At 49.8% G+C, this 24,024-nt stretch overlaps 8 protein-coding genes across 8 annotated transcripts; 5 read left to right on the forward strand and 3 right to left on the reverse strand.

Annotated features, from left to right (window-relative positions):
* Positions 1-17: 17 nt before the first annotated feature.
* BDV27DRAFT_130698 (uncharacterized protein) lies at positions 18-1,408 on the forward strand. The gene has a single exon (XM_032067473.1). It carries the CDS (start codon positions 196-198, stop codon positions 943-945), a length of 750 nt encoding a protein of 249 aa, XP_031925997.1. The 5' UTR covers positions 18-195; the 3' UTR covers positions 946-1,408.
* A 911-nt stretch (positions 1,409-2,319) lies between these two features.
* Positions 2,320-3,332, forward strand: BDV27DRAFT_12948 (uncharacterized protein). The gene is made up of 3 exons (XM_032067209.1): positions 2,320-2,487; positions 2,563-2,740; positions 2,799-3,332. Exons 1-3 carry the CDS (start codon positions 2,434-2,436, stop codon positions 3,104-3,106), a joined length of 540 nt encoding a protein of 179 aa, XP_031925998.1. The 5' UTR covers positions 2,320-2,433; the 3' UTR covers positions 3,107-3,332.
* A 311-nt stretch (positions 3,333-3,643) lies between these two features.
* Positions 3,644-5,054, reverse strand: BDV27DRAFT_159267 (uncharacterized protein; the record flags this gene model as incomplete). Its single annotated transcript, XM_032072841.1, has 3 exons — positions 3,644-4,523; positions 4,587-4,958; positions 5,023-5,054. The coding sequence occupies 3 exons, from the start codon at positions 5,052-5,054 to the stop codon at positions 3,644-3,646; spliced, it is 1,284 nt and encodes a 427-aa protein (XP_031925999.1).
* A 1,101-nt stretch (positions 5,055-6,155) lies between these two features.
* Positions 6,156-7,034, forward strand: BDV27DRAFT_146529 (uncharacterized protein; the record flags this gene model as incomplete). Its single annotated transcript, XM_032070592.1, has 1 exon — positions 6,156-7,034. The coding sequence occupies one exon, from the start codon at positions 6,156-6,158 to the stop codon at positions 7,032-7,034; it is 879 nt and encodes a 292-aa protein (XP_031926000.1).
* Positions 7,035-7,551: 517 nt separating this feature from the next.
* BDV27DRAFT_165758 (uncharacterized protein) lies at positions 7,552-10,158 on the reverse strand (the record flags this gene model as incomplete). The annotated part of the gene is made up of 5 exons (XM_032074015.1): positions 9,663-10,158; positions 9,462-9,605; positions 8,953-9,385; positions 7,858-8,893; positions 7,552-7,800 (listed from the first exon to the last, which is right to left on the reverse strand). Exons 1-5 carry the CDS (start codon positions 9,853-9,855, stop codon positions 7,552-7,554), a joined length of 2,055 nt encoding a protein of 684 aa, XP_031926001.1. The 5' UTR covers positions 9,856-10,158.
* A 1,191-nt stretch (positions 10,159-11,349) lies between these two features.
* BDV27DRAFT_159270 (type I polyketide synthase) lies at positions 11,350-18,603 on the reverse strand (the record flags this gene model as incomplete). The annotated part of the gene is made up of 3 exons (XM_032072842.1): positions 11,350-12,195; positions 12,249-18,370; positions 18,426-18,603. The coding sequence occupies 3 exons, from the start codon at positions 18,601-18,603 to the stop codon at positions 11,350-11,352; spliced, it is 7,146 nt and encodes a 2,381-aa protein (XP_031926002.1).
* Positions 18,604-19,316: 713 nt separating this feature from the next.
* BDV27DRAFT_159271 (cofactor FMO1 FAD enzyme) lies at positions 19,317-21,294 on the forward strand (the record flags this gene model as incomplete). Its single annotated transcript, XM_032072843.1, has 4 exons — positions 19,317-19,350; positions 19,408-20,272; positions 20,331-20,964; positions 21,037-21,294. The coding sequence occupies 4 exons, from the start codon at positions 19,317-19,319 to the stop codon at positions 21,292-21,294; spliced, it is 1,791 nt and encodes a 596-aa protein (XP_031926003.1).
* Positions 21,295-21,488: 194 nt separating this feature from the next.
* On the forward strand, positions 21,489-23,818 carry BDV27DRAFT_165764 (major facilitator superfamily domain-containing protein; the record flags this gene model as incomplete). The annotated part of the gene is made up of 9 exons (XM_032074016.1): positions 21,489-21,608; positions 21,803-22,168; positions 22,234-22,275; positions 22,339-22,719; positions 22,777-22,818; positions 22,887-23,046; positions 23,136-23,291; positions 23,369-23,637; positions 23,697-23,818. 9 exons carry the CDS (start codon positions 21,489-21,491, stop codon positions 23,739-23,741), a joined length of 1,581 nt encoding a protein of 526 aa, XP_031926004.1. The 3' UTR covers positions 23,742-23,818.
* Between the last annotated feature and the right edge of the window lie 206 nt (positions 23,819-24,024).

Below are 24,024 nucleotides of genomic sequence, written 5' to 3' on the forward strand. Positions count from 1 at the left end.
AAAAAAAAAAAAAAAACAAACAAAAAAAAAGAGGACTGCGAGCCTGAGTGGAGGAAAGTGGGGGTGGATCGTACCGACCTGTATTATATAGAACTTGCCTGTTTCGCGTCCAGCACCTTCTACCATACCACTTATCGTGCTGATACGTTCGACCTTCCCGCGGCGAGAAGGGACTACACTGTTTCACCAAATATTATGATGGAACTCCCCGGCAATAAGTCCAGTCTACTGTTGTCCAGCCACACCTCGATCCAGCCTCTGCCCAGCATGGCAAACGCAGATATCTCTCACCAGATCACTAGCCTCATTGAGGTCACGGAAGGCATCGTCCAGGCGTATAGCCCGATCAAAAACCTCCGTGGCCTACCCGATGCCTTCCGGGAAGTGAACAACCTCCTACCTTTCATCAAACAAATCCTTCAAGATGCAAAGAGTCCGACGAAGAGAGTCCTGTCCGCCAACGATGCTGAGGCGCTGAAGACGGCGCTGTGTAGCTGCGGCGAGAAGGCTAACAATCTACTGGAGATCTTCCAGAAGTTCGCAAAGAAGACAAATGGCCGATACAACTCTTCCGTGTACCGGGCAATTGTTATTCAACACGGCAAGCATAATGTCGAAACGCTGGCGGACGGTATTTTGCAGGATCTAGGAGCCCTTGTGACGCACCACATATTTCCGGCGGACATGCAGAGGCAAGTTAAGTCGTTGGAGAATGCTCGAGAGGCGCTAGCGAGATTGTCTCCATCCCTAACTGACTCCGATCTGGCCGACCAGCCTCATGCTGCTCACCAGTATGGGGATCATGGCCGCCAGTATAACCTGCTCGGCGAGGGCAGCCAGAGAATCGCCGATGGTCACTATTTCGAGGCGCGGGGAAATCAGACGTTCGGCATGTTCCCGCCTAAGAGTTTTACGAACAGCTCTGAAATCGCTGCTGGTCAATAAGATTTCAGCGGTATCCCAGCATCACCCTCTCCCAGCCCTAACATTGATTTGCATCCAAACTACACGGCTTTTAGCCAAGCTCCTAACGTTCGTGCATTACGGGAATAGTCTTTTAACAACCCTCACTGGTTCCAGGGCCGTACGCGCCCTTACAGTGGATTGGGGGAGGCAGGGGATCTCTGGCATGTTTAGCCCTGCAGATTATTTTAGGCTTTGATATCGTTTCGTTGGTTTAGGTGGTCTGTCAGCCATCGGGGATTTCACCTTCCGGTTACTTAGAACGTTGGTGGGGGTAGACGCGATAGGCATTTATGCGGGTAGTAAGAGGTTCGCTGGGAGATATCCTGTGTGTACAAGTAAAGCCTACAAACTATAATACTATATGGGGTCTACCATGATATACCCCCCACATTGTTAATAAAGTACGGGGCCGCGCATAGGACCCTAATGGCGCAGAAATCTCCGTCGCTCTCTATCCTTGATATATTCGATTACCGCTCGTATATATAGTTTCTTTCTGGTTTCTGCCCAAAGGCTACAGGGTAGTGACTGAAGTATGGTCGGCATATTATTCATCTTGATTATTTTGGCCAGACAGAGAGGTGGGCCATGTTCATCTTCTATCAGGTTCGAAGGTGAAGAGCTTACAAATTAATATCCCATTTACATACTGCACAAACGGCTTCAGCCGGGATGAAATAATTCAATCGAAGGACAATTGGCAGGTTCCAACATTAGGACAATTTCTGCCTAATGTCCAAATCTTTGTATTTCATGTATGGCATGGACGTAAATCCTTAATGTCCAAATGCCTGTGCACACACACACACACACACTATAGCGCTTTGACCGTCGCGGGAGAACATGTTTTCTCTTCCCCGGGGGAGCCTATTGGTTTACACAAGGCACGCTTGACGATCACTGATGCTAGAAAATCAAGGCCCCACCGCCATATACGTAGTAGCCCCAGAACGACAGCAAAAATAGGAGCTGTGAAAGTTACTAGGTTATAAGGATTTTTGAGCCAGAATTTATGCTTATACGTAACTTTTGAGCAAGGTTTGCCCTAGGTTTGCGGGAACCCTGATTTGATGCTAGGGAATATATTTCTCCAAAGCATTTTCGCGGCCGTAAGCAATGGATGTGATGGGAAATATTGATTGATAGACCTCAAGTCAGATGATTTTTAATTGCGGGGGATCAAAGTCTATTTCTGGTATAAAAAAGTCAAATGCACGGTCGCTAATCGGCGGTGTTCGCATGAGTCATGTATGAACTCTCATTAAATTGTATATTAAATCATGGATCCAGCCGTGGTAGCCCAATTAAAAAAAAAAAAAAGTTCCTCCGGCAAATTGTAGGTGATGTTTGGATGTGGGATTCCGCTGTATATCATCACAGGAACATCTTGACTACACACAACTCTACTCCTAGTCGTATTTCATTCGAATCATTCCCTACTCCCTACTAGTACACACAAGGTTGCAGATGGCAGCAAATCACAACGAAGCCTGGGATGGGCGTTCAGTAAATAGCACAAATGTGAGCCTGCACCTCCCTGTGCTTTGCGAGAGGGAAAGAAACAACAATCATGGTCCAAACTGATTGCATTGATAGCAACAACTTGCATTCGTCGCCACAAAACACGATCCAGACGCGGAGCGGAAAGTTGTGCTCCTACCGGCCAATGATCCTCGATCTCGATTATTTGTAGTCAATACGCCGAATCAAAATTTCGCAGGGCTACAGAGTCCTCCCACTTCCCAACAAGGAGGAATTCCTTGGAGGCAGACGGGTTCGTGGAATGCTTGTCAAACCAGCTTTTATACTGACAGGTTTTCTTGCTTCCCTAGACTCGGAGAGCGTTCACACCTCCTTTGAAGAAGATTGGAATCCTCAGCCAGCTATGCCCTCAACCAAGTTCCATTTCACCGGCTGCACTTTTGCGGAGTCACATATAGTTAATGGAGATGTGGTGAAAGATGTCTCGCAGCAACGCACGCTATCCAACACACAATATCAATTTGAAAAGTCTAAGTTTGAAAACAAGAGCCAGGCAGTGAATGGGAATATGGAAGGGGATGTTTATCTGAAGGTTGTAGATATTTACAACAGCAACAACAACAACAGCAGCAGCAGCAGCAGCAACAGCAACAGTTAAACAACATTAAGTGGTGGGGCTTTAATCCCTCTTCTTGAATGTCGCCAAGAATTGTGGAATGGGTTTATTTATTGCGGGTTCGGGAGAGAGAAGATACTCGCGAGAGAGTAGCAGTAGAACAGGGACTGCTGCCTTTGACATGTGTGGGCAGAAAGTATTAGATGAACTAGGCCAATTAGACTCGCAGCTTGCATAGAGGGTATCTTTACTAAATAGTTCACTGTCGTCGGTTATTCATCTCTGGTGTAAGCAGTTCTCGTGTGGTGGCATCATTAGAATAAATAATCAAGTAGTTAGAACCAATAAGACCCAGAAGAAGAACCCAAAGAGGGATTTATACAGTTTATTCAAGGTTAACAAATGAATATATTCAAAACTACCTAAAGCTACCTAAGCAATGCTATTATTGATGCTGCAAAATACAGCTTCAAGACCCAGGGCAAGGGGTTGCTCATGCTTTTTTACCTATAATCGCCAAGGTAGACACGAATTTAGGTTACCAAAGGTCTCACGCCGTTGACATACCATCTATCTAATCTACTGCGATTTCTTCGCCTGGTTCCACTGCTGCCTCAGTTTTGACTCACGCACTGCCAGCCCGAAGGAGCCAGCCGCCCCCGGGCCCAACACAATCGTGCCGAGGAGGAGAAGACCCAAGTCCCTCTTTTCAACATCAGACATCTTAGAATGGTGAGTATTTACCTCCCGTCTCGCTGATTTGCTCTCCCTCGCTCTGGACAAGAGAAGATACGTGAATACGATGCAAGCCAGCGAGACCACAATCCAGTCAAACTGGCTAAAAAGGTGGAACTGCTCCAGGACCTCGGCTGTTTTATTTGCTGTCCCTGTACCATCGCTATTAATAGCGGATGTATTCGATCTCTGCCCCATCCATGACAAGGGCAGAGTATTTGCTGTTGCCAGTCGCTCCCAGGTCGGAACAAAGAGTCGGGAAAGTGTTGCGTCTGGGTTGCGCGTCTTCAGAGCAGTGATCACGGTGAACAAGTGCACCATGCCTGAGATTACACCCGCTAGAATGTACGACGCAACTAACCAAGGCTGGTCAGGGTGTCTTCGGGGGTCGTTTTCGGCTGGGGATCGAGCCAGGAAATGACCCGCTGGAGACCCGAGTATCCGCTTGCTGATATCGAAGATCATGGCGAGCAGGATGGGTGTGGCGTGGAAGAGTGCGACCAGCCCGTGGTGGGTCCAGGTGCTTGTTTGCAGCCAAGTGGGTGCAAAGAGTAGTGAAGGGCATAGAATTGCAGAGATAGTTGTCAGAAACAGGGCGGTAGCTTCGTGTCGGGGGATCGTTGGATCCCGCTGCTTAAGGTTGCCTTGAACAATGATGTAAAGATAATGAGGTTGAATGAGAGCAGCGCCGATGAAATTCCACACGATCATGAAGGCGAAGGGACTATGCATGCATTGTTAGCTCACGACAAAGGGCGGACTATCATAATCTATACAACACACGTACTATTTCAATGCCGCACTCTGCATACCACGCCTACGACTTTCAATCATAACCCAGACATTCGTGCAGATGACAACGAAATTGATGTTGAAGAAGAGCATCCGCGGGCCCATGGAGAGTCCGTTGCTGAGCACTTCGTAGAATGCAATTACCGGCGTCATGCGATGATCCAATGCGTCAACCCCCGTATATCTCATTCGCATTACGCGTCCATCTGGCAAGTGTCCTGTGGCGACGATTGTATCGAAGTTATCAAACATGTGGCCCCAATACCCGACAAATCCCCAGATAGATGATATGCCGAGGATGCCCAGGGCAAGAAGATGGTGTGGTGCTGGGCGAATCATTTGGATAACAATGGCCCACCGCGCGTTTCTGGCTTTTCAGAACATTCATGGTCAATCCAATATGCGTGAGAGGTGTATAGAAATATACTGACAAAAGGCCGCAGCGTCGCGGAATATTGGCCATGGCGGAGGCGAAGCCCTAATTGACCCCGGCGCTGCGACGGCCGCCCCAACTCCGTCCCCGGTCTGCATTAAATGCGCATGTTTGCCGTTTTGTTCACCACGGAGTCAGCACGGAATGCTTTATGTCGCCGTAACGGCCGTGTCGATTCCCGTCTATTTGGCCCGACAGTGTCCGTCCTGGATGTGGATGGGTATGGGGTCATGGTGGCACCCTTCTCCTCATAAAATACTTATCTGCCATCCCATGCGACAAGGATGAAATAGCAATATCGGACCAGCTTCTCCAACTGACGAGAACAAGAGAATGATTGCACGCATTACAGAATCCCCACCTCCCTCTCAATATGAGTCTCCTTTTCGAGTCATCATTGTTGGTGCTGGAGTGGCCGGCTTGACCTTAGCCCATTGTCTCGACAAAGCCGGCATCGACTATCTTGTGCTGGATAAGGGCATCGTGGCACCACCATTCGGGACGACTATTACACTTCAGCCGCATGGATGTCGGATTCTCCACCAACTTGGCATCCTTGATGATGTGCTAGACAGCTGCTCGACCATGGGCAAATGCTACTACCGCGCCCCAGACGGGCACTGCTTCTTGGAAAATGATTTCTTTCCCATTGTCAAGAAATAGTAGGTCGACGTCTGGAAGGAAAACTCAGCTGTTGGACAAGGCGAGTCCTAACCCTCGTGTTTCAGTGCAGGATATGACACGCGCACGATGAACCGACAGCTTTTCTTACGTATCCTCTATAACTGTCTCCCTGATAAGTCGAAAGTCCTTGAGCACCATCGCGTGGTCGATATTATTGAGGAGAGAGACTCTGCCCGCGTAGTCCTGGGAGATGGCACCGAGTACATTGGGGATCTGATTGTGGGAGCCGACGGCGTGCATAGCAAAGTGCGTGAGATCATGTGGAACAACGCAAACAAGACAATTCCGCATTTCATCACCGCCGCTGAGAAGCGATGTACTAGAGCCATACCCACATCTCCCGAAAATTATGTTCAAAGCTGACAGCTCATCTCTCCAGCTATGGTCACCACCTACAACGCCATTGTAGCCCAGTGTCCACCAATCCCCGGATTGGGTCCCCACGACATGCACTCAATCTCGAACGACCGTTTCTCCTTCCTGCTCCTCTGTCAGCCGACCTTCATCTCCTACATCGCACACTGCAAACTCCCGGAGGACCAGCAGTGCGTATGGCCCAATCGCGCGCGGTTTACCGACAACGACATGGAGGCCCTGGCATGCAAGCTAGCCGACTATCCAATCTGCGAGTCTGTGGTCTTCGGAGAACTGTGGCGCACCCGCACCAAGGCCCAGCTTATCTCCCTGGAAGAAGGCGTTCTCGATCACTGGTTCTTTGGCCGGACGGTAATGGCCGGCGACGCAATCCATAAGGTGACCCCAAATTCAGCGTTGGGCGGCTGCACGGCGATGGAAGATGGCGCAGCAATCACCAATCAACTCTATCAGCTGCTGAACCGACACCCGAACAAGAAACCCTCGACTGTGGAAATCAGTGCCGCTATGCAGGAGTACCAGGACTCACGGCTTGATCGCGTTAAGACCATCGTCAAAGTCGGCGGCGATCTCACGCGTCTACAGGCCTTTGACGGGTGGTACTTTTACATTATGCAGCGTTGGGTCACCCCGTGGATTGGACTGGACACGCTAGCAGTCAATATAGCCAAGCTGTGCAGTGATGGCACGAAGTTGAGCTTTGTCGACTTTCCAGAGCAGAAGGGGCTTCTGGGATGGCAGGATACCATCGCGATCGAGGCAAGGAAGGAGAGAGCGGTCGGGCAGAAGCAGCAGTTGGAGCTATCACAGAAGTGGTGGTACTGGAATGGGGAGGTGCAGCAGATTTGGCCCTTGTTGGTGGGATTTTTCCTGTGCCTTAGTTCGACACTGTTATGGTGTTTACCGAGAGATCCCCATCATGTGTGGTTCGGGATTGACGCGGCTCATTGATTGTGTACACATGGAGGACTACCTAGGGGAGAGAAGGTGGAAATTCTCAAGATTCTGTATCGGCCCAAGCGTTTGCAAACTCACAAAGTCAATCACGACGAGTTACTGGGCCAAGGAAGGAACATAACTCTTGTGGTACGTATTCCAATAGTAAAACAGTTCCGATGAATCATAGCGAGTTACGAGAAATCGTACCTACCCATCATATGTGCTACTCGCCTACTGAAACTAGAAGGGTAAGGGTCAACGCCATAGAGTTTGCTGTAAGTGGTCGGTGATTTGCATTTGCTAGCAAGAAACTATCCCCCGATTTCTATATGCAGCTTCATATCTAATGTGAAATCTGAATACAAGTCTTAGGTCCCGTTGTTGTCGGTGCGCTTTCTCTGTGATCCTCGATCAGAGGAACCTTGAGGTCTGCCCATTTAAGCTTCGGTTATGCTCGGTCAAAGAGAAGACCATTGAGCCATATCCACGGGCAACATACCCCACTCAACGCAAATCAAGGAACGTTGGATCATTCCCCGGAACGGGACTCGTGTTGCTGTTCATCCCATTTCGCCAAGGCAGTCACCGCAGTGCTGCTTGCTTGGTGCCAATACCCATCAGGCTCCTCAACACGGTCCAGAGCGGCGCGTAGCAAGCGCAGAGAGTCAACGATGCCGATGGGAGTCGTGTCGCCATTGGCTAGACTGCGACTGAGGGCAATTAGGCTCATAGAAATGGGCCAGCCAATGAACGTCGCCTGGAGGGTGAAGTGATCACGCTAAAAAGAAGTCAGATTAGGCTCATGGGAAGAGAATACAAAGAGAGGTGGAGTTACCTCCGACCGCTGAACAGGCCAATTCATGCGAATGGCTCCGAGAATCTTAAATGCCGCGGCGGTACTACACTTACGACTCTCAGCTGCAACGAGCTTGGGCAAGTCTTGCTCTTCAACCTTCCGTATCGCTGCCTCGTGGAGGTTAATGTGTGTTGCGCATAGGTTGAGGTGCAGTGAAAACGCCAACGGATCTTCACGGACGGCTTTAGCAGTCAGGTATCGTTGGAAGATGGCGGTGTAGTCATTAATTGTCTTAACTAGACGGTAATGACGGTCCCAGAATCCCGAGTCGCTAGCACTGTGTGAGAGAATACTAACGTGCTCAAAGCACAGGCGGGCAAGCTTAACCATGATGGTCACCGCGGCATAGGAGGTCAGGTAACCGACTCCAGCAAGTTTTGTAGGGTCGCTGATAAAGGGCATCGGGCTAGGCAGAAATGTCTCGCTGAGCTCACCAGGGGACGGAAGAAAGATACACAAGTTGTCCTCGTCTAGAGTGCAAGGCCGGCCAATGCGAACGCTCCCATAGCTCTCGAATATGTATAAGGACCAGAAAGAACGACGAATCTCCTCCAGCGAGGCCGGATCGCGTGTATCGCAGGCTAATCCTATATCGGTGACATCCTGTTCAGGCCCTGTGCGCTGCTGTTGAGCCGCATCGCCGCTATCTATGTGATGCAGGTTGAGGATTTGAGCAAGTGTAACAGCACGGCCGAGGGTCATCCAAGCGCGGACAAAGTGCTTTTTTGTCAATTCGTAGCGAACAATGAATAATAACGCTTGAAAAGAATTTAGACTCATAATATACGTTTCGTCGTCGTCGCGCTCACAGAGTTCGATGTATTTGCGCGCATTGTTGTAACAGGGTGATTGTAGATGGACGTATTCTGGGGCGATCGTTGCGCCGATCAAGGCCACAGCGTAACTTAGGCCCCGAATACGGGGGGAGCCTGGATCATGGGTCCATTCTCCGTGAAATCGCGATTGATTTAAGATTGGTAAAACAGGATAGAAAACGTCGAAGTATTTATTGTGTCTGTGTCAATTGGTCAGTTGTCTTGTCCTCCAGACAAGGAAGAAATGGAAATACCTTACAGGACGGCAAGATCAGACAGTGGGATAGGTTCTTCTAGCTCATGGGTTGAGGAGAAGAGAGAGCTTTCGAAAGCAGAAGGAACCGAGCTACCGCTCCCTGTAGGGAGATAGCCACTCTCGAATGGAGTTGGAAGGTGAGGAGTCTCACCTGGCAGGATTGGAAGAGCATCAGGAGTCAAAGTTGGATCCATTACTCCCCAAAAATCGGGAATATCCTCCGTCAGGTTTGCTAACACGCCAAACCCCTCAAACGCACGATCCATTGGTGGGGTGACATGGCTCTGGAGCCGCTGCATTAGTCGTTCATGGTCACCTAGCCGCTCTGAAGGCGTCATCAATGGCCAGGATAAGTCTACATGGGGGGTAAGCGGCCGAGCGGTGGTAGCAGTGGATGTTGTCGAGGGTGTTGTCCGCAATAGGGCTTCTGCATGCGCTGGGGCAACCGACAAGGATCAGCGAGAACCAGATACATTCGACAAACAACATGTGATTCTGAGGCGGGCATTTACCTAATCGGTTCTGTAATTCAGATAATTGGCGTGGCATGTCCGCTTGAGCTGCACGATATCGCCTCCGTCCCTGGTAGCTGCAGTCGTAGCCAAGCCGCGCACAACGGCCACATTTGGGATCCCCCCGGTCACAGCGGACCTTTCCTGTGGATAAGAGTCAACACGGTACTTTGTTTGGTTTTCAGGGAGGGCTCTACATACGTTCTCTACAAATATCACAGGCTAATCTTCCAGAGGTCTGCGAAGCGCGTTCTTTCTTGGTGATGGAAGAACAGTGCGATTTGTGATGGTCGCCGCTACGGTCCTCCATAGATGCCGCGCTGGAGTCTGATCCGTCAGCCACACGGCGCAGCATGGTCGTAGAAGATTTTTCGTGAGATGAGACGGGGGTCATCTGGGAGATATGGACTGGTCGAGAAGCATGCTTTAAATGAGAGACGCTGATGAGATCAGATTTCCTTTCCCTTGGTTTCCTTAAACCTTATGCCAAGCCTTGAAACGAGGGGATTGGAGAGTGGGAGATTCCGTGAGATAATATCGACAAATGAGGCTGGTAGTATCAAGATCCTTTCTGGGACATTCTCCCTTTAATGCCATATAGACAGAGTTGCAAAGAAGACTTTGACCGAGGTGCGAGGTGGTTGCAGGTTGCAAGCCATGTACCTAAATCGAGGGGTGAACAACAGCTGCAACTGCCAGTACCTATGCTAGTATGTACTTAGTAGTGAACAATGATGGTCTTTTTTGGTTCAAGCCTTAGATCACCTGACCTCTAGTTAAGGCCGGGTGCATGACAGCTTTCCAAGAAAAACAAATTTTATAATGATAATGATAAATAAAATAACATAAATCCTAATCCGAAAAAAAAAAAATTTAAATAATAAATTCTTTGAAGGAGTTGATGGTGCATGCGTAATCATCCGCCTTCCTAACAACGCCAACAAATCCTCAGCTCTACTATTGGTGTTGACTACTCTGATAGACAGTGATTGTGCATGCAGTTGTTTCGTCCATACTAGGTAGATCCTTCGGGGAGACGATCGCCGCTATCCGTGAGTTATTAACATCAGCATTCGGCTACGGTCGGGGCTCATCCGGGGAACGATCCTGACGAGAGACCTACTGTAGACCCACAGTGACTAGTAGCATCATCTAATCTCAAACTCGAGATACTATCAACTAAACAGTGAACTGGTAATATAGAGTTTCGCGGCTCTCGTACATCTGCTTTCGGAAAATGCCCTAGACAAGCTGCCAACCACAAACATAGTGCGTTGCAGGGTCAACACGTATACAAGGCAGTTTGATCAATGAATACCCTACTACTGATAAGCACCATGATGGCTGTGCTTCGCCAGGGGTTTGGGTCATTTCGCCCAATAGAAAAGGTTCCAGCGATATTGAGGACCTATCCATTGGTAATCGCTTACCCAATTGCTTATGCCAAGATAAATCAGATTAGGGAGGCATAAAGTACTACGTATATACATATTTACCGGTCCACAGGACCACAGCGTGCGAAGAACTATGGTAGATATTGAAAAGAGCCCCATATACAACTAAACAGGTTAAATTTGGAATAATTAAACTCGTTATAAATATAGTGTAAACCATATTGTTGCAGTGGGAGGCCTTGACCCGGGGTGTAATAAGCCTAGTTTGATATCATCGAAGGCAACGAGGGCAATCATGTATAAGTACTAAGAGGAGGTGCAGAGGTGTTGACAGCCACCTTCCCAAGTAGGCCTAGCCTAAGCGCCACTTGGTAAGGTAGCGGCCTAGACACTCTCAGATATGTACAATGTATGATCACTGACAATTTGCATTTCATCATGAAGCATCGAGTCCAGATACCTCTCTTTTCGTCTAAGCTACCCCTGCCCGATCTCTACACAACTTCCATCCCATGCTTCGCACACACCTGTTCCGAAAATTTCGAGATCGTCAATGTCGGACCCAACAGCTGCTGGAATGATATGTCAAGCGCCAGCTCCTTGAAAATCCAATTGCGTAACTCCGCACCAATCATACTATCAATTCCATAACTCGCCACAGAGCGGCCCTCTTCCTCGAAATCCTCTGGATTCAACATGAGCATGCGAGCCAGCTTGGCAACAAAATGTTGCCGTACGGCATCAACCGCTTCACGGGCTGATAGGTCCTGTAGCAATGTCAGAATGCTCTGGCTACCGCCTGCGGACGCATCGTTGCTTCGTGATTTCATAGCATGGACGGTATGACTGAACCGGACATCTGATGTCCAGAAGGGTTCAACATCGTCTCCTGCCTCCTGAGCCGCTTTTACGAGCTCTGTTGGATCTAAGCCCACTACTAGATGATCCGAGATGCCACCACGTCCCTGCTCGATGATGGCGATCTCGAATGCATTCAATACACCATCTTCGTCGATGCCATACATGCCTTTTCGCTTCAGCGAATCTTCCAGCTCCACATTCTCTGCGACAACACCAATGCCTAGAATCATCGGTAGGATAATAGACACCGAGCTCTTCTGGAGTGCGCAACGGTGTCGTGCAAGTGAGTCCAAATAGGTGTTTGCCGCGGCATAGTTGCTCTGACCGGGCGTCCCCAGGATACCGGACACGGAGCTGATGGTTACAAAGAAGTCCAGAAGGGTGTCTTTCAGGACCTGGTGTAGGTTGCTCGTGCCGGATACCTTTGGGTGGATGGAGGTTGTCCAGTTTTCGTATGGCATGTTGTGAAACAGCCCATCCTTGAACAGGTCAGTCGGGTAGATGAATTTTGATGGTATGGTATGTCACTCACTTTCAGCACCATGGCAGCATTAATAACTCCACGGACAGGACGGTCTTCGGGAATACCACTAAGGGCTGCCTCCACTTCCGCTTTGACGCCAGCGTCTCCTCGGAAGACCTGCACCGTGGCTCCTGCATCCTTCAGCTCGTCTACAAGGTGGGAAGCCTGTCTGGAGTCGGCTCCAGAGCGGGACAGAAATGCAAAGTTGCGGGCTCCCTTCTTCATCATCCACGAGGTCAAGCTCCGACCTAATCCTCCAAGGCATCCAACGAGGAAGTATGTGACATCGGCGCGCAGTCTCAGGCGAGGCCGGGGAGGAAGAAGGTTCACCGTCCTTTCCGATGTTTCATGCATAATGATGGTCTTTCCGGCCTCGAAGCCGTCTGAGAATGATGCAATTGCTTCATCCAAATTGGCTATATTCTTCTGACATAGGGGTGACGGTGCAGAGATGCTGCCCTGTCGGTAGAGATTGATAGTCTCTGCGAGTAGCTGTGCCATGGCCTGCGGCTTGTGCTCGTGGAGCTCCAACAGATCATAGGAAAGGTACTGCGCACCACGGTGAAGTGGAACGGTGTCAAGTGTGCTGCGGGAGAGGACATCCTTCCGACCGCAGTTGATGAAGCGACCAAAAGGTGCGATATATCTCCAGGCTTCTCGTGCCACAGATGCAGCCACCCAACCAGATGAAAAGATGATATCAGCCTTATAATCACCATTCGCATGTCGGAGTCTGGAGACCTCCGAACCAACGAGAACCTGATTAGCGTCAAGCTTAAAGTGGGATCGTACATAGTCCGCCTGTGCCGGGCCATCGACGATCACATATGGATAGCCACCCGCGGCCTGGGTGATGTGCACGGCAGCAGCCCCAGCTAATCCAGTCCCCGCCAAAACAAGGACCACCTCACCCGCTTGAAGGTGTGCAAGTGTTTGCAGACCGTATAAAGCTGCTCCGTAAGCCATGGGAAGGCCAGTCATCTCCGGTAGAGACTCTCCCGGATCGAGCTTCTGTAAAAGACTTTGATGAACTCGCTGTACCGTGGCAAACTTGTCGAAGCTGAATCCAACGACCTTGTCACCTGCATTAAATCCGGTTGCTGCAGCCCCAGCTCTGATCACAGTACCGCCTATCTCATGGCTGAATTCAGTTGGAAAATCTGCTCCTGAGATGATAACTGCATCCTCCTTGTTCAACCCAGTCGACAGCACGCGGACTTCGACCAATTCAGAATCAAGAGGATCCTCAGCCCGGCTATCCATCTCGAAATATATTCTTCCAGACTGTAACTTTCCAACTATGGGAAATTGCGGGTCAAAGATCGTCGACCGCGGTTTCATCTCATCGAGCGAATACGTGTTGTTAATGATGTCGCTAGGAACAAGTCGGCTAATGAAAATTTCGCCTCGGGAAACACAGTATTCATTATCAACTGACCGTGGGCTATGGATTTGGTCCATAACCTTCTGTCCCAAAATGCGGAAGAGGTCATCGTTCGACGTCGTTTCCATGTCAAAGTCGATCAGCGTCGCATTTAGAGAAACTTGTTCGGAGGTGAGAGATCGGATCAAGCCCGATGCCATGGCGCTCTCTGCATTTTTGCCCGCCAGAAGACCACCTGCAGTAATCCAAAGGAGATCCTTAGCCGTGTTTGTGATTCGTTGCAGCCCGTGAAACTCCTGTTCAGTGATATTTTGAAGGAGCGGTCCCTCGAGGTCAGCGAGCACAAGAACGACACCACCTGCATCAACATAGTCAACAATGCTACTTGTTATGGTGTGACACCGACGGTCTTCCAACATAATGCGAACCCCATTCATAATATCCGAGAGCTTTTCGCGATACACCAGATGGACTGTGTGAGAAGAGGCGCCATTAGCATGGCTCGTACCATTGGGTGTCGCATCTTTGCCAGGCAAGACAATTGTTGAGCCGTTTCCTAAGGAGATGCATGTGCTAGGAATATTAAGTTCTGGGTATCTACCGGCAGGTATTCCATCAACGTCAAGAACGGCCTTCCCGCCTGGAGCAAGAAGCCTTTGTACTATATGGATATTGCCATGCCAATCGTTGGGCGCAATCAGCAGATCGTAGGATCCCTCCTTTATCGATTGACTTTCCAAGTCCTCGAAGAGGTCCCATTTTTGTATAGTCAAGCCTTTGACACCCTTAAACCTTGTTGACATATGATCAACGAGCTCAGTTGTAGGCGCCACTGCAGTTACCGTGGATGCTGAGGGTAACTTGGCCAGCACAGCTTCCACAGTTTCTTCTCCTGAAATTAGAATCCTCGAACCTGGTTTCTTGAAATAGACCAGTTCTGCAAAGGAAGCAATATCTAAATCGACCTTTCCACGTAAGGAGTCAACATCTAGTTTCCATACCATCTCCCCATATGGTTGAGGCTTTGCCGGCTCGCCAGCTTGCTGGGGTACGGCAGCTTCGTACGCCATGCATCTCATGTTTTTTATCTGCATGAGAAGCTCGCCGTCGTCAGCTTTTAGCTCGCTATGGCCATTGAAAGCTCGGACCCCGCGGGGGGAGATCCATGAAAACGCGGTCGCTTTCCCGCCATCGACTTGCTCGGCAGTAGGCTGCCAGATCGTGACTTCGTCCACTTGGATAGGCACAGCACCCGACGTCATCATGGTGCTGCGGCCAGCCCAGTTAGCCACAATTAAAAGCTGTAGGCAAGAATCAACAGAGGCAGGGTGGATGACATGTCGTGATTCCCCTATCATCCCTTCTACAGTGGTCTTGACACGGGTATCGCAGGTGGCAGCGTAGGTCTTGCCATCAAAACGGATGTTCTCCATATCCTGGAAAGTTGGACCATAGTAGAAACCAACAGTATTGAGAGCCCGATTCCAGGACTTGCCTGAGGCACGTTGAGGGAGGTTAGGGACAACTTGCATGGAGGGTCCGTAGCGACGGGTGGTGATAGCGATGCTCCCGGCCATATGCTCCTTTAAGTGTCCGCCCTCAGCAACGGAAGAAACATTGAAGTCCCACCAGAGGTTTTGGTCCTCGGTCGGGGCATAGGTGGAGGGACGCATGTTGAGCATAACCTCAATGCCAGTATCATCATCTGGTGTGACAAGCGCTTGTTTGATACTGACATCTCGGAGCATGTATCCCTCGATGGAGGTCGTCAAGACGGCTCTCTCAGTAATTTGCGTGATGGCTTCCATTGCCATTGAAAAGTATCCAGCCGCGGGGAAGACTGCTTCTCCGCCAAGCGAGTGATCTTTTAGCCAGGGCAGGTCACGAATACGAAGAAAGTTCCTCCATGAAGGTTCTGCCAGCGAACAGCCTGGCACCAAAGATCCCAAGATATCATGCCGCATAAATCTTGCCTGTCGGTGCTCGTGACTCTCGCGCCCTTCCGCCCAGAGCCTTTTGGATTTGTCCCATTGGTATGGGGGAAGGTCGACAATCAGGCTGCCCTTGGAGCAGAAAATCTTGCCACTCGGAGAAGCCTCTTCGATCGCAGTCGCACGTTCGACATTGAAAGGATAATCACGTAGTAACAGCTCCCCCGCCAGCTTCAGCAGCGAGGTAGCCGAATGTTCATTTCGAACCAGAGAAGGAAGATACTGATGCTTCTCAAAGCCGTACTCGGTCTTCGTCTGACGAATCGGACCAGCAAGTGCTGAGTGAGGTCCGACTTCAATAAGTGTGTCGATGTGGGAGAATTCAGCGCTCGAGCAGATGATATGAATAGCCTGTGTGAACAGGACTGGGCTCAAAAGGTTTGCACTCCAATACGTTTCGTCAAGCACAGTGGTATCTGAGAGAACCGTGCTGGTAACAGACGAGACCATCCTCACATTTCTCGCAGAGGTTTTGGGGCCGTCCAAGTATCCAGCTTTCCTAGCGCGCCTGACTAATGCCTCATATTTGCTTGCTGCTGGTTTCATGTGGTAGGAATGGTACGCCTTGCCACCCGTTTTCACAAGTCGTGCAAAGACATTTTCAGCCGTCAGCCTTCCCTGTATGGCTTCGAGAGCTTCGGCGTTGCCACTCAAGGTGACACCCATCGGGGAGTTATGACATGCCACAACCACAGACCCACCGTATTCCTTGATATACGGACTCACAGCTTCTGCTCCGAGCCCGACAGCAAGCATGGATCCGTTGGTATTGATATCACGCACGACTTTACCGCGGTAGTACGCCAGGACGATAGCTTCTGCAGCTGATATAAGTCCAGCGGCATATGCAGCCGCTATTTCACCAGATGAATGCCCACACGTAACGGATGGAGTGATTTCCCATAGTCTCAGCAGTTGAACTAAAGCAATCTGCACTGCGGTGCACAGGGGTTGCGAAAATTCGGCCATGTTGACACGCGACGTTTTCGCATCTTCCAATAGAGCGTCCTCCAGCGTCCACTCTGGGGCATCTTCGAGTTCCTCTAGGACCGTATCCATACGTTTGATGCTCTGGAGGAAGCTGGGGTAGTATGTCATCAACTCTGCACCCATTCGGGCCCACTGAGCCCCTTGCCCTGTGAAGACAAATGCCAGCGCTTCGGCCTTCTTCTTGTCTGCGAATACGAATTGCTGCAGGTCGCCATCGAAAGTAGCTTCTTTTTGGGCGTTCGTTGTAACGGTGAATGCCCGACTAGGGAAGCGCGTACGACAATTGGCGAGAGTATGGGAAAGATCAAGCAGATTGTACTGTTGGACCACTGATCCATGTGCTTCAATATTCCGCTTTAAGGTCGGTTTATCGTGAGCTGAGAATGGTAATAGAAATGGCCGGTTTCGTTCAAGGGCTTTCCTGGTTATGCGGGCTCGGGGCCTACAATGGCGACCAGTATACCTGTACAGTTGCGGCGCCATAAGCAGGGAGTCAGCTGCTTCTATAATGATATGTGCGTTCGTCCCTCCATATCCAAATGAATTCACGCTCACTCGCCTAACGGGGATATTGGCTGGGAAAGGCACTGGCTCAGTTGGAACCTTGACCTTCCAACCCTTCCAATCTATCTTTGAGTTCGGTTTGGTCACTCCTCGAGTAGGTGGGATGATGCCGCGCTCAACCGCCAGAATAGCTTTGATGACGGCGGAGAGCCCACTAGCAGCTTCACTATGACCGATGTTTGTCTTTACAGCGCCAATCATCAACGGTTCGTCGTCTTCCGACCGCCAGTCATTCATCGAATCTGCCACTGCGCGCACCTCCAGTGGATCACCAATTGCGGTTCCAGTGCCATGACACTCAAAATACCCCGTCAATGCTGGGTCCAGTGGTCCCCCACGCTGGTAGGCATGCTGAATAACGGCACATTGACCGGCATAGCTGGGGTGAGTGATGCCTACGCCGGAAACTTTACCGTTGTTGTTTGTTGCACTGGATCGGATAACCCCTCGGATTGGGTTTCCATCACGGACGGCATCACTGAGTCGTTTCAGGTAGACAGCACCTACCCCCTCTGCACGGCCATAGCCACTGGCGTATTCGTTAAAAGTGTGACAGGTGGATGTAGGCGACAAGACACCTAATTTGGCAGTGTTCATGTGCTGGTCGACGGTCAAGATAAGGTTCACTCCACCCACGACAGCAGCAGAGCACTCCTTAGTTCGCAGTGCATTGCAAGCGTTGTGGATTGCGTATACAGACGAAGAACAGGCAGTGTTGACCACGATGCTAGGGCCCTGGAGGTTGAAGACATGACTGATCCTGTTACTGATAATCCCGGGATCAACGCCAGTAGCAGCTAGACTGTGTCGGAAACTATGTTCTTTGAACGACATCTGTTGGAAGTCGGAGGTAAAGGTTGCCATAAAGCAGGCGGTATCGGATCCTGAAACCTGCTGCAAGCTGACGCCAGCTGATTCAAACGCCTCATAGACCACTTCGAGGAGCTTCCGTTGCTGGGGGTCCATCCACATCGCCTCCACTGGAGTTAGGCCAAAGAAACTAGGATCAAATTCTTGCAACGTTTCGTTCAAGAAATAGCCACCTAACACACCAAAACTACCAGGGCGGTCGTTATTCTCATGAAAATGTGCGTCGACATTGAACCGCGAGGGGGGCACTTTTGGCGTCTGGCCAGTCTCCCGGTTGAGCATCATCTTCCAGAAATCGGCGGGCGAGGTGACGTCCCCTGGAAGCCGACATCCTGTTTTATAGTTAACGCTACACTCGCAAGAATGCATACACTTGTCATGTCCTACCCATTCCGATGACTGCAATAGGTTCCAATTGCTCGCTCAAAGGCGGCTCGTTCCTTGTAGCTCCATCGCCCCCAGCATACTCCCAGTCGTTTACGACTCGCTGGCTGTTGTAAAGCACCTGGGGAGTGAATTCGGAATCAGATGCTCCCGAGGAGGAGCTGTCTTTAACATAAGGCATTGTCGTCTATTTTTACAATAGCGGTTGATGAATGATAAAAGCTGTATGAATCCTACAGCCTCCGAGCGTGAGAGGCCAAATATATACCTCTTTCCAGGGTGGAACATAGCATATTCTTTCCTACACACCGAGACTTTCGTATGTATTCTCCTCCCCTTGGCTCTGGAAGGTTAGCGGAAAGTTTCTACAGAAGCTGCTTTCCCCGCAGGCATGTTCCGGAACTTCGCAGATATCACCGTCCAATTCGTTCCGTGACGGACGTCGGTGTCCGTCGCTCTCCACCATACGAAGACGACTGCTTGACGAACGGCTCCCGGGGTGGCTCAAGCAGACGGGAGGATTGATATCCCAGCCACCCTAATGTTGGCAATTAAGAGTATTGTGCGGCTTACTTATGTTGGGGGCGTAAGCCGGACTGTGCACGATGAAGACGGGTCAGAAGCGGCCGATACCTTCAAGTTTTGCATCCCACACCCGAATTCCTCACATTCTGATACAATGGTCCTTCCGTTGAAAAGGCCGAATAGGATAAGACAGCGCCAATCATGGCAGGGAGGGGAACGCATGGAACCTAAAGGAGGGGGCGATCGCGTCAGATTCTTTTCGTCAGTCTTGGGGTTTTAACGGACGCCAAATTCCAATCTTAGAAGTGTTGTTGACATTTCCACATTGTACCGAGTTATTCCATTTGACAGATATTAGTGGCAGCTATTATGGAGCAGGTAGACGTCCTTGTTGTGGGTGCTGGTGAGTGTAGCAACCAATATTCTTGTATACGCGTCTCACTTCCACTAACCCCGCCAGGTTGGTATGGATTGGTAGCAGCACAAACGTACCTGAAGCTTGCCCCAGAGACTAACCTTCTCGTGGTGGACGATGGGGAGACAATTGGTGGGATCTGGAGTCAGGAGCGGATCTACCCCAGTCTCTACGCGCAGATCAACTATCCTCTCTTTGAGTACTCCTTCTATCCGATGAAGAAGGAAGGTATCTCTTCGGACGGCTTCATCTCCGGGCAAGCTATCCACAACTACCTGGTCAGCTTCGCCAAAGATCATGATCTCATGCGTCACGTTCGCCTTCAGACTCGTGTGACTCAAGTGCGCAGAAATGCCAACCACCAAGGCTGGATCGTGGAGACGCAGTCTGGAGAGCGACCAATTGAATGCAATAAGTTGATCTATGCCACGGGGGCTAATTCCAGCCCAATCCGACCGGAATGGCCTCGAGAGAATTTCGATAAACCCGTCATCCACTCTCTAGACATGGCCACAAATTTGTCCCTAGTTGAGAGCGACGCAATCCAGCGAGCCACAGTGGTGGGAGCTTCAAAATCATCTTATGACACTGTATACCAGCTGCTCAAAGCTGGGAAGAAGGTTGACTGGATTATCCGACCCAGTGCCTCCGGAGCGTTTTCCATATTCGCCCCGACGTTCATGGGTTTGTGGCATATATCGGATCATATCTCTACTCGATTTGCATCCAGCTTTAGCCCTAGTATCATGAGTTGCACTGGGCTCTGGGATAGCTTCTTGCAACGCACTATGGTTGGGAGATCACTTACGCGTGTCTATTGGCAAGTTGCCACGGGCCTGGCAGCGAGATATGCGCGGTTCGGGGATAGTGAACATACCGAGCATCTGCGGCCTTGGCCTCACACGGATGGGTACGGGCTTTCTCTCTTGTTGTGCAATCGAGCTTTATAAGCTGACTCCCGGATATAGACTTTTCTGGGGCAGTGGGGGTATCGGGATCGCGACCGTGCCCGACTTTTGGCAGGTCATCCACGACGGCGACGTCACCGTGCATCGCACGGAGATAGAGTCACTCTCGCACCTTGATGTGGTCAACCTGAAGAACGGATTTTCCGTGCCAACTGACATAGTGATTCATTGCACTGGATTTGAGAAGGGTTATAGCACGTTCAGTCCGCTGCTGCAGGAAGAATTAGGTCTCCATTACGACTCCTCCTCGTTTTCCAGGTGGACGGTGTTGGATGCGCAAGCAGAACAGAAGGTAAATGCACAGCTGCCCATTCTGAACAACTCCCCTTTCGATTCGCTGGAGCACAAAAAGCATAGTCAAGGGCCAAATCGGCATTACCGTCGTCTCATCGTTCCAGAGCTGGCAGCCAAAGGGGACAGATCGATCTTATTTCCAGGTCACATCCACTCTGCCTTCACGCCGCTGGCAGCAGAACTTCAAGCCCTTTGGGGGTTTGCGTTCTTGAACGGCTGGATGGAAGTTCCTGGACAGGAGGAAATGGAGGTGGAGGCGGCAACCTTTAACGCGTGGACCCGCAAGAGATATATTGAACAGGGAAAGAAACATTCATACTTTATTTACGACTACATCTCGGTAAGCTAGCCACCCCCTACGTGATACCGTGTCATCGATATGCAATACTGACAGGGGTCAATTCTGCCTTAGTACTTGGACACTCTCATGAAAGATCTTGGCCTCAATCCACGCCGGAAGAAGACTTTTTTCGAAGAATGGTTCATTCCGTACCGGCCACAAGACTATCGAGGTCTAATTCAGGAGTATTTGACCGTCCATTCACGTAGAATTCCCGAGGAGAAGGAAACGCAAAACCAAGAAGTGAAGGTGGTTCCATCCAAGAAAGGAAATGAGCTGTCAAATGGACATCGAGAGTTGACTGGAGATGATGAGCTTACACGGAGTTGAGGCGGCCGATATGGCGGTAAGACACGGAGTTGGAGCGGCCGTTCGGAGCCCTAACTGGCCATTTTGGGAATTCTATATAAACAGATAGATGCAGCAACGCCCGAGTAAAGTGTTCTGTCTTTTGAAATTTTGTATATTGTAAGCTTAAATGTGGATGATTCAATAATTTCTACTTCTCACTACTCCCCTTCACCATGCCTTTCGTCGATGCAGACCCAGAAAAACAGGGTAGCAACGGCAATGTTTCCAGCACGGGCTCCAGCGAGAATGTCGTTCCCAAAGATACGTCGCCACGTCCAGTTCATGGATGGAAGGTATCCTTCTGTTAGCTCTTGTTATGAAGGTTGTAACTAATTTTGATGTAGTGGGCCATTGCGTATGCTTCAATGATCTCGACTACGTTTCTATTCGCATTGGACAATACCATCGTACGTAACCATATTTCCCCATACCCTAGTTCCTTGTATAAACAAATGCAAGAGAATATAGCTAAAGGATGAAAAAACAGGTTGCCGACATTCAACCCGTGATCCTCGACTTATTCGGCGAAGTGTCACTTCTTCCATGGATCGGAGTGGGGTTTGCTCTCGGCACTATGTGCGTACTACCATGGGGCAAGGTCTACGGAGTATTCAACGTCAAATACGTCTATCTGTTCAATATCGCACTGTTTGAAATTGGAAGTGCAGTGTGTGGCGCGGCCCCAAATATGACTGCCCTTGTGGTCGGCCGTGTCATCGCCGGGGTGGGCGGATCTGGGATGTACTCGGGGACGCTAAGTTTTGTGGCCATGTTGACTTCGCTGAAAGAGCGACCAATCTATATGGCTGGAAGCACCGTTATCTGGGGAATCGGAAGTGTTCTTGGCCCGGTGGTAGGTTTATCCATCATCTTAAGTATATTTGATGAATGATTGAGCACGGCGATTGATGGTTCTAGGTCGGTGGTGCGTTTGCAGATAGCTCTGCGACCTGGCGATGGGTAAGTTATCCTAACATCTGACAAAGATCATTTAACTTCTACTCATATGTATAATCATTCTAGGCCTTCTACATCAATCTCCCTATCGGGGCCGTCTTCGCCCCATCCTATCTCCTCCTTGTCCCCAGTGTCGACCCGCAGCCGTCCAAAAGCTGGGCAGAAAAGTGTCGTATGGTAGACTGGATCATGACAACCATGTTCCTTGCAGGATCTGCCAGTCTGGTTATGGCTATCACGTTCGGTGGCACGCTGTATGCCTGGAGCTCCGGGAACGAGATTGCCCTCTGGGTTGTAGCGGGAGTCCTTCTAATCGTCTGTATTGGCCTGGCGAGAATCCATCCAGGCGTGGATAAGGATAACCGGCTCTATCCAGCGCATTTCTTTAAACGACCTATCTTGGTCAACCTTCAGCTGCAGATGTTCTTGGTGTCTGGTATTGTGCTGGTGTGTAATACCCCTTCTCTCACTGACATTGGGCTGCCTGATACTAATAGCACATAGGCAATGACTTACTACATTCCATTGTTCTTTCAATTTATACGAGTTCGTGACCTATGTCCTTGATAGAGACATACTAATACAGAACTAACTGATAATGTACTCACTAACAGGGAGACGGCCCCTTAGACGCAGGCGTCCGCCTCCTCCCCTTCATCATCTCCATGGTCGTCTTCGCCATGGGCAACGGAGCACTAATGCCCAAACTACCCTACATCCTACCCTGGCATCTCTTCGGCAGTGCACTCGTCGTTGCCGGAACAGGACTACTGTGTCAGTATTCACTTGTCCTCCCCCAAGTCCATAATCATAACACACAGAATAATAACTAACAAAAGATGGGAGGAATGGGGAACATACAGACACCGCAGACCTCAATACCTCCAACGCCAAAATCTACGGATACTGTATCCTTGTCGGCGCCGGATCAGGTTGCTACGCTGTCGCCGGGTTCGCCGTCGTCCAATCCCTCGTTCCACTAAAGGAGATACCGAATGCCGTGGGTGCAATGGCTATTTGTATGAAAGCCCCCGGTTCTAAGTTAATCCGCGCTTAGGATATATGAGTATACTAATATTTTGTGATACTGTTATAGCTCAGGATCTAGGCATGGTTATCTTCCTTGCTATGGCTGGGTCTATTTATCAGAATCTTGCGTTGCAGAAAGTGGCCCAGACCATGCCTGCGCTGAGTGCGGCTGATATCACGAATCTCGTTGCTGGGACTAGTAGTCGGACGTATAAGGCGTTGTCGGAGGAAGAAAGAGCTCTGGTCACACCCCAGATTACGGATGCCATGAGTAATGTCTGGTTGTTCTTTTTGGTGGCTGGGATATTGAGTTTCGTGCTTACGCCTCCTTTGGGGGTGAGTTAAGTCCTCTATAAGCGTTTAGGGCATGTGGGACTAACTAGTGGGTCTTATAGAAAACTAGGCTAAAGGGAGCGAATGCCGCTGAGGGAGGGGCTTGAAAGCTGTCAATTGGGTAGAGGGATTGTTTAGGGCAGTAGGGATCTGGTGGAAATAATGGGGATAATACAAATTGGGTCTTTTCCTGCTTTGCTAGGGAGAAGAGTTTTTCATTTGTTCTCGGGTTTTACTCATAATTAAATGTTAATACAGGTGTTTTTTTGTTTCATATCATGGGTATAGAGCGAATTTGCAATGGCATACGCTGAACAACTAGCGTACCAAGAGGCGTCTATAAAGCCAAGTCACTTTCAAGATTCATGAAATATTATATTCATCTAATCG

Source organism: Aspergillus caelatus, assembly GCF_009193585.1.
Source record: "Aspergillus caelatus strain CBS 763.97 unplaced genomic scaffold BDV27scaffold_127, whole genome shotgun sequence".
In the NCBI taxonomy this organism is placed as follows: Eukaryota; Fungi; Ascomycota; class Eurotiomycetes; order Eurotiales; family Aspergillaceae; genus Aspergillus; species Aspergillus caelatus.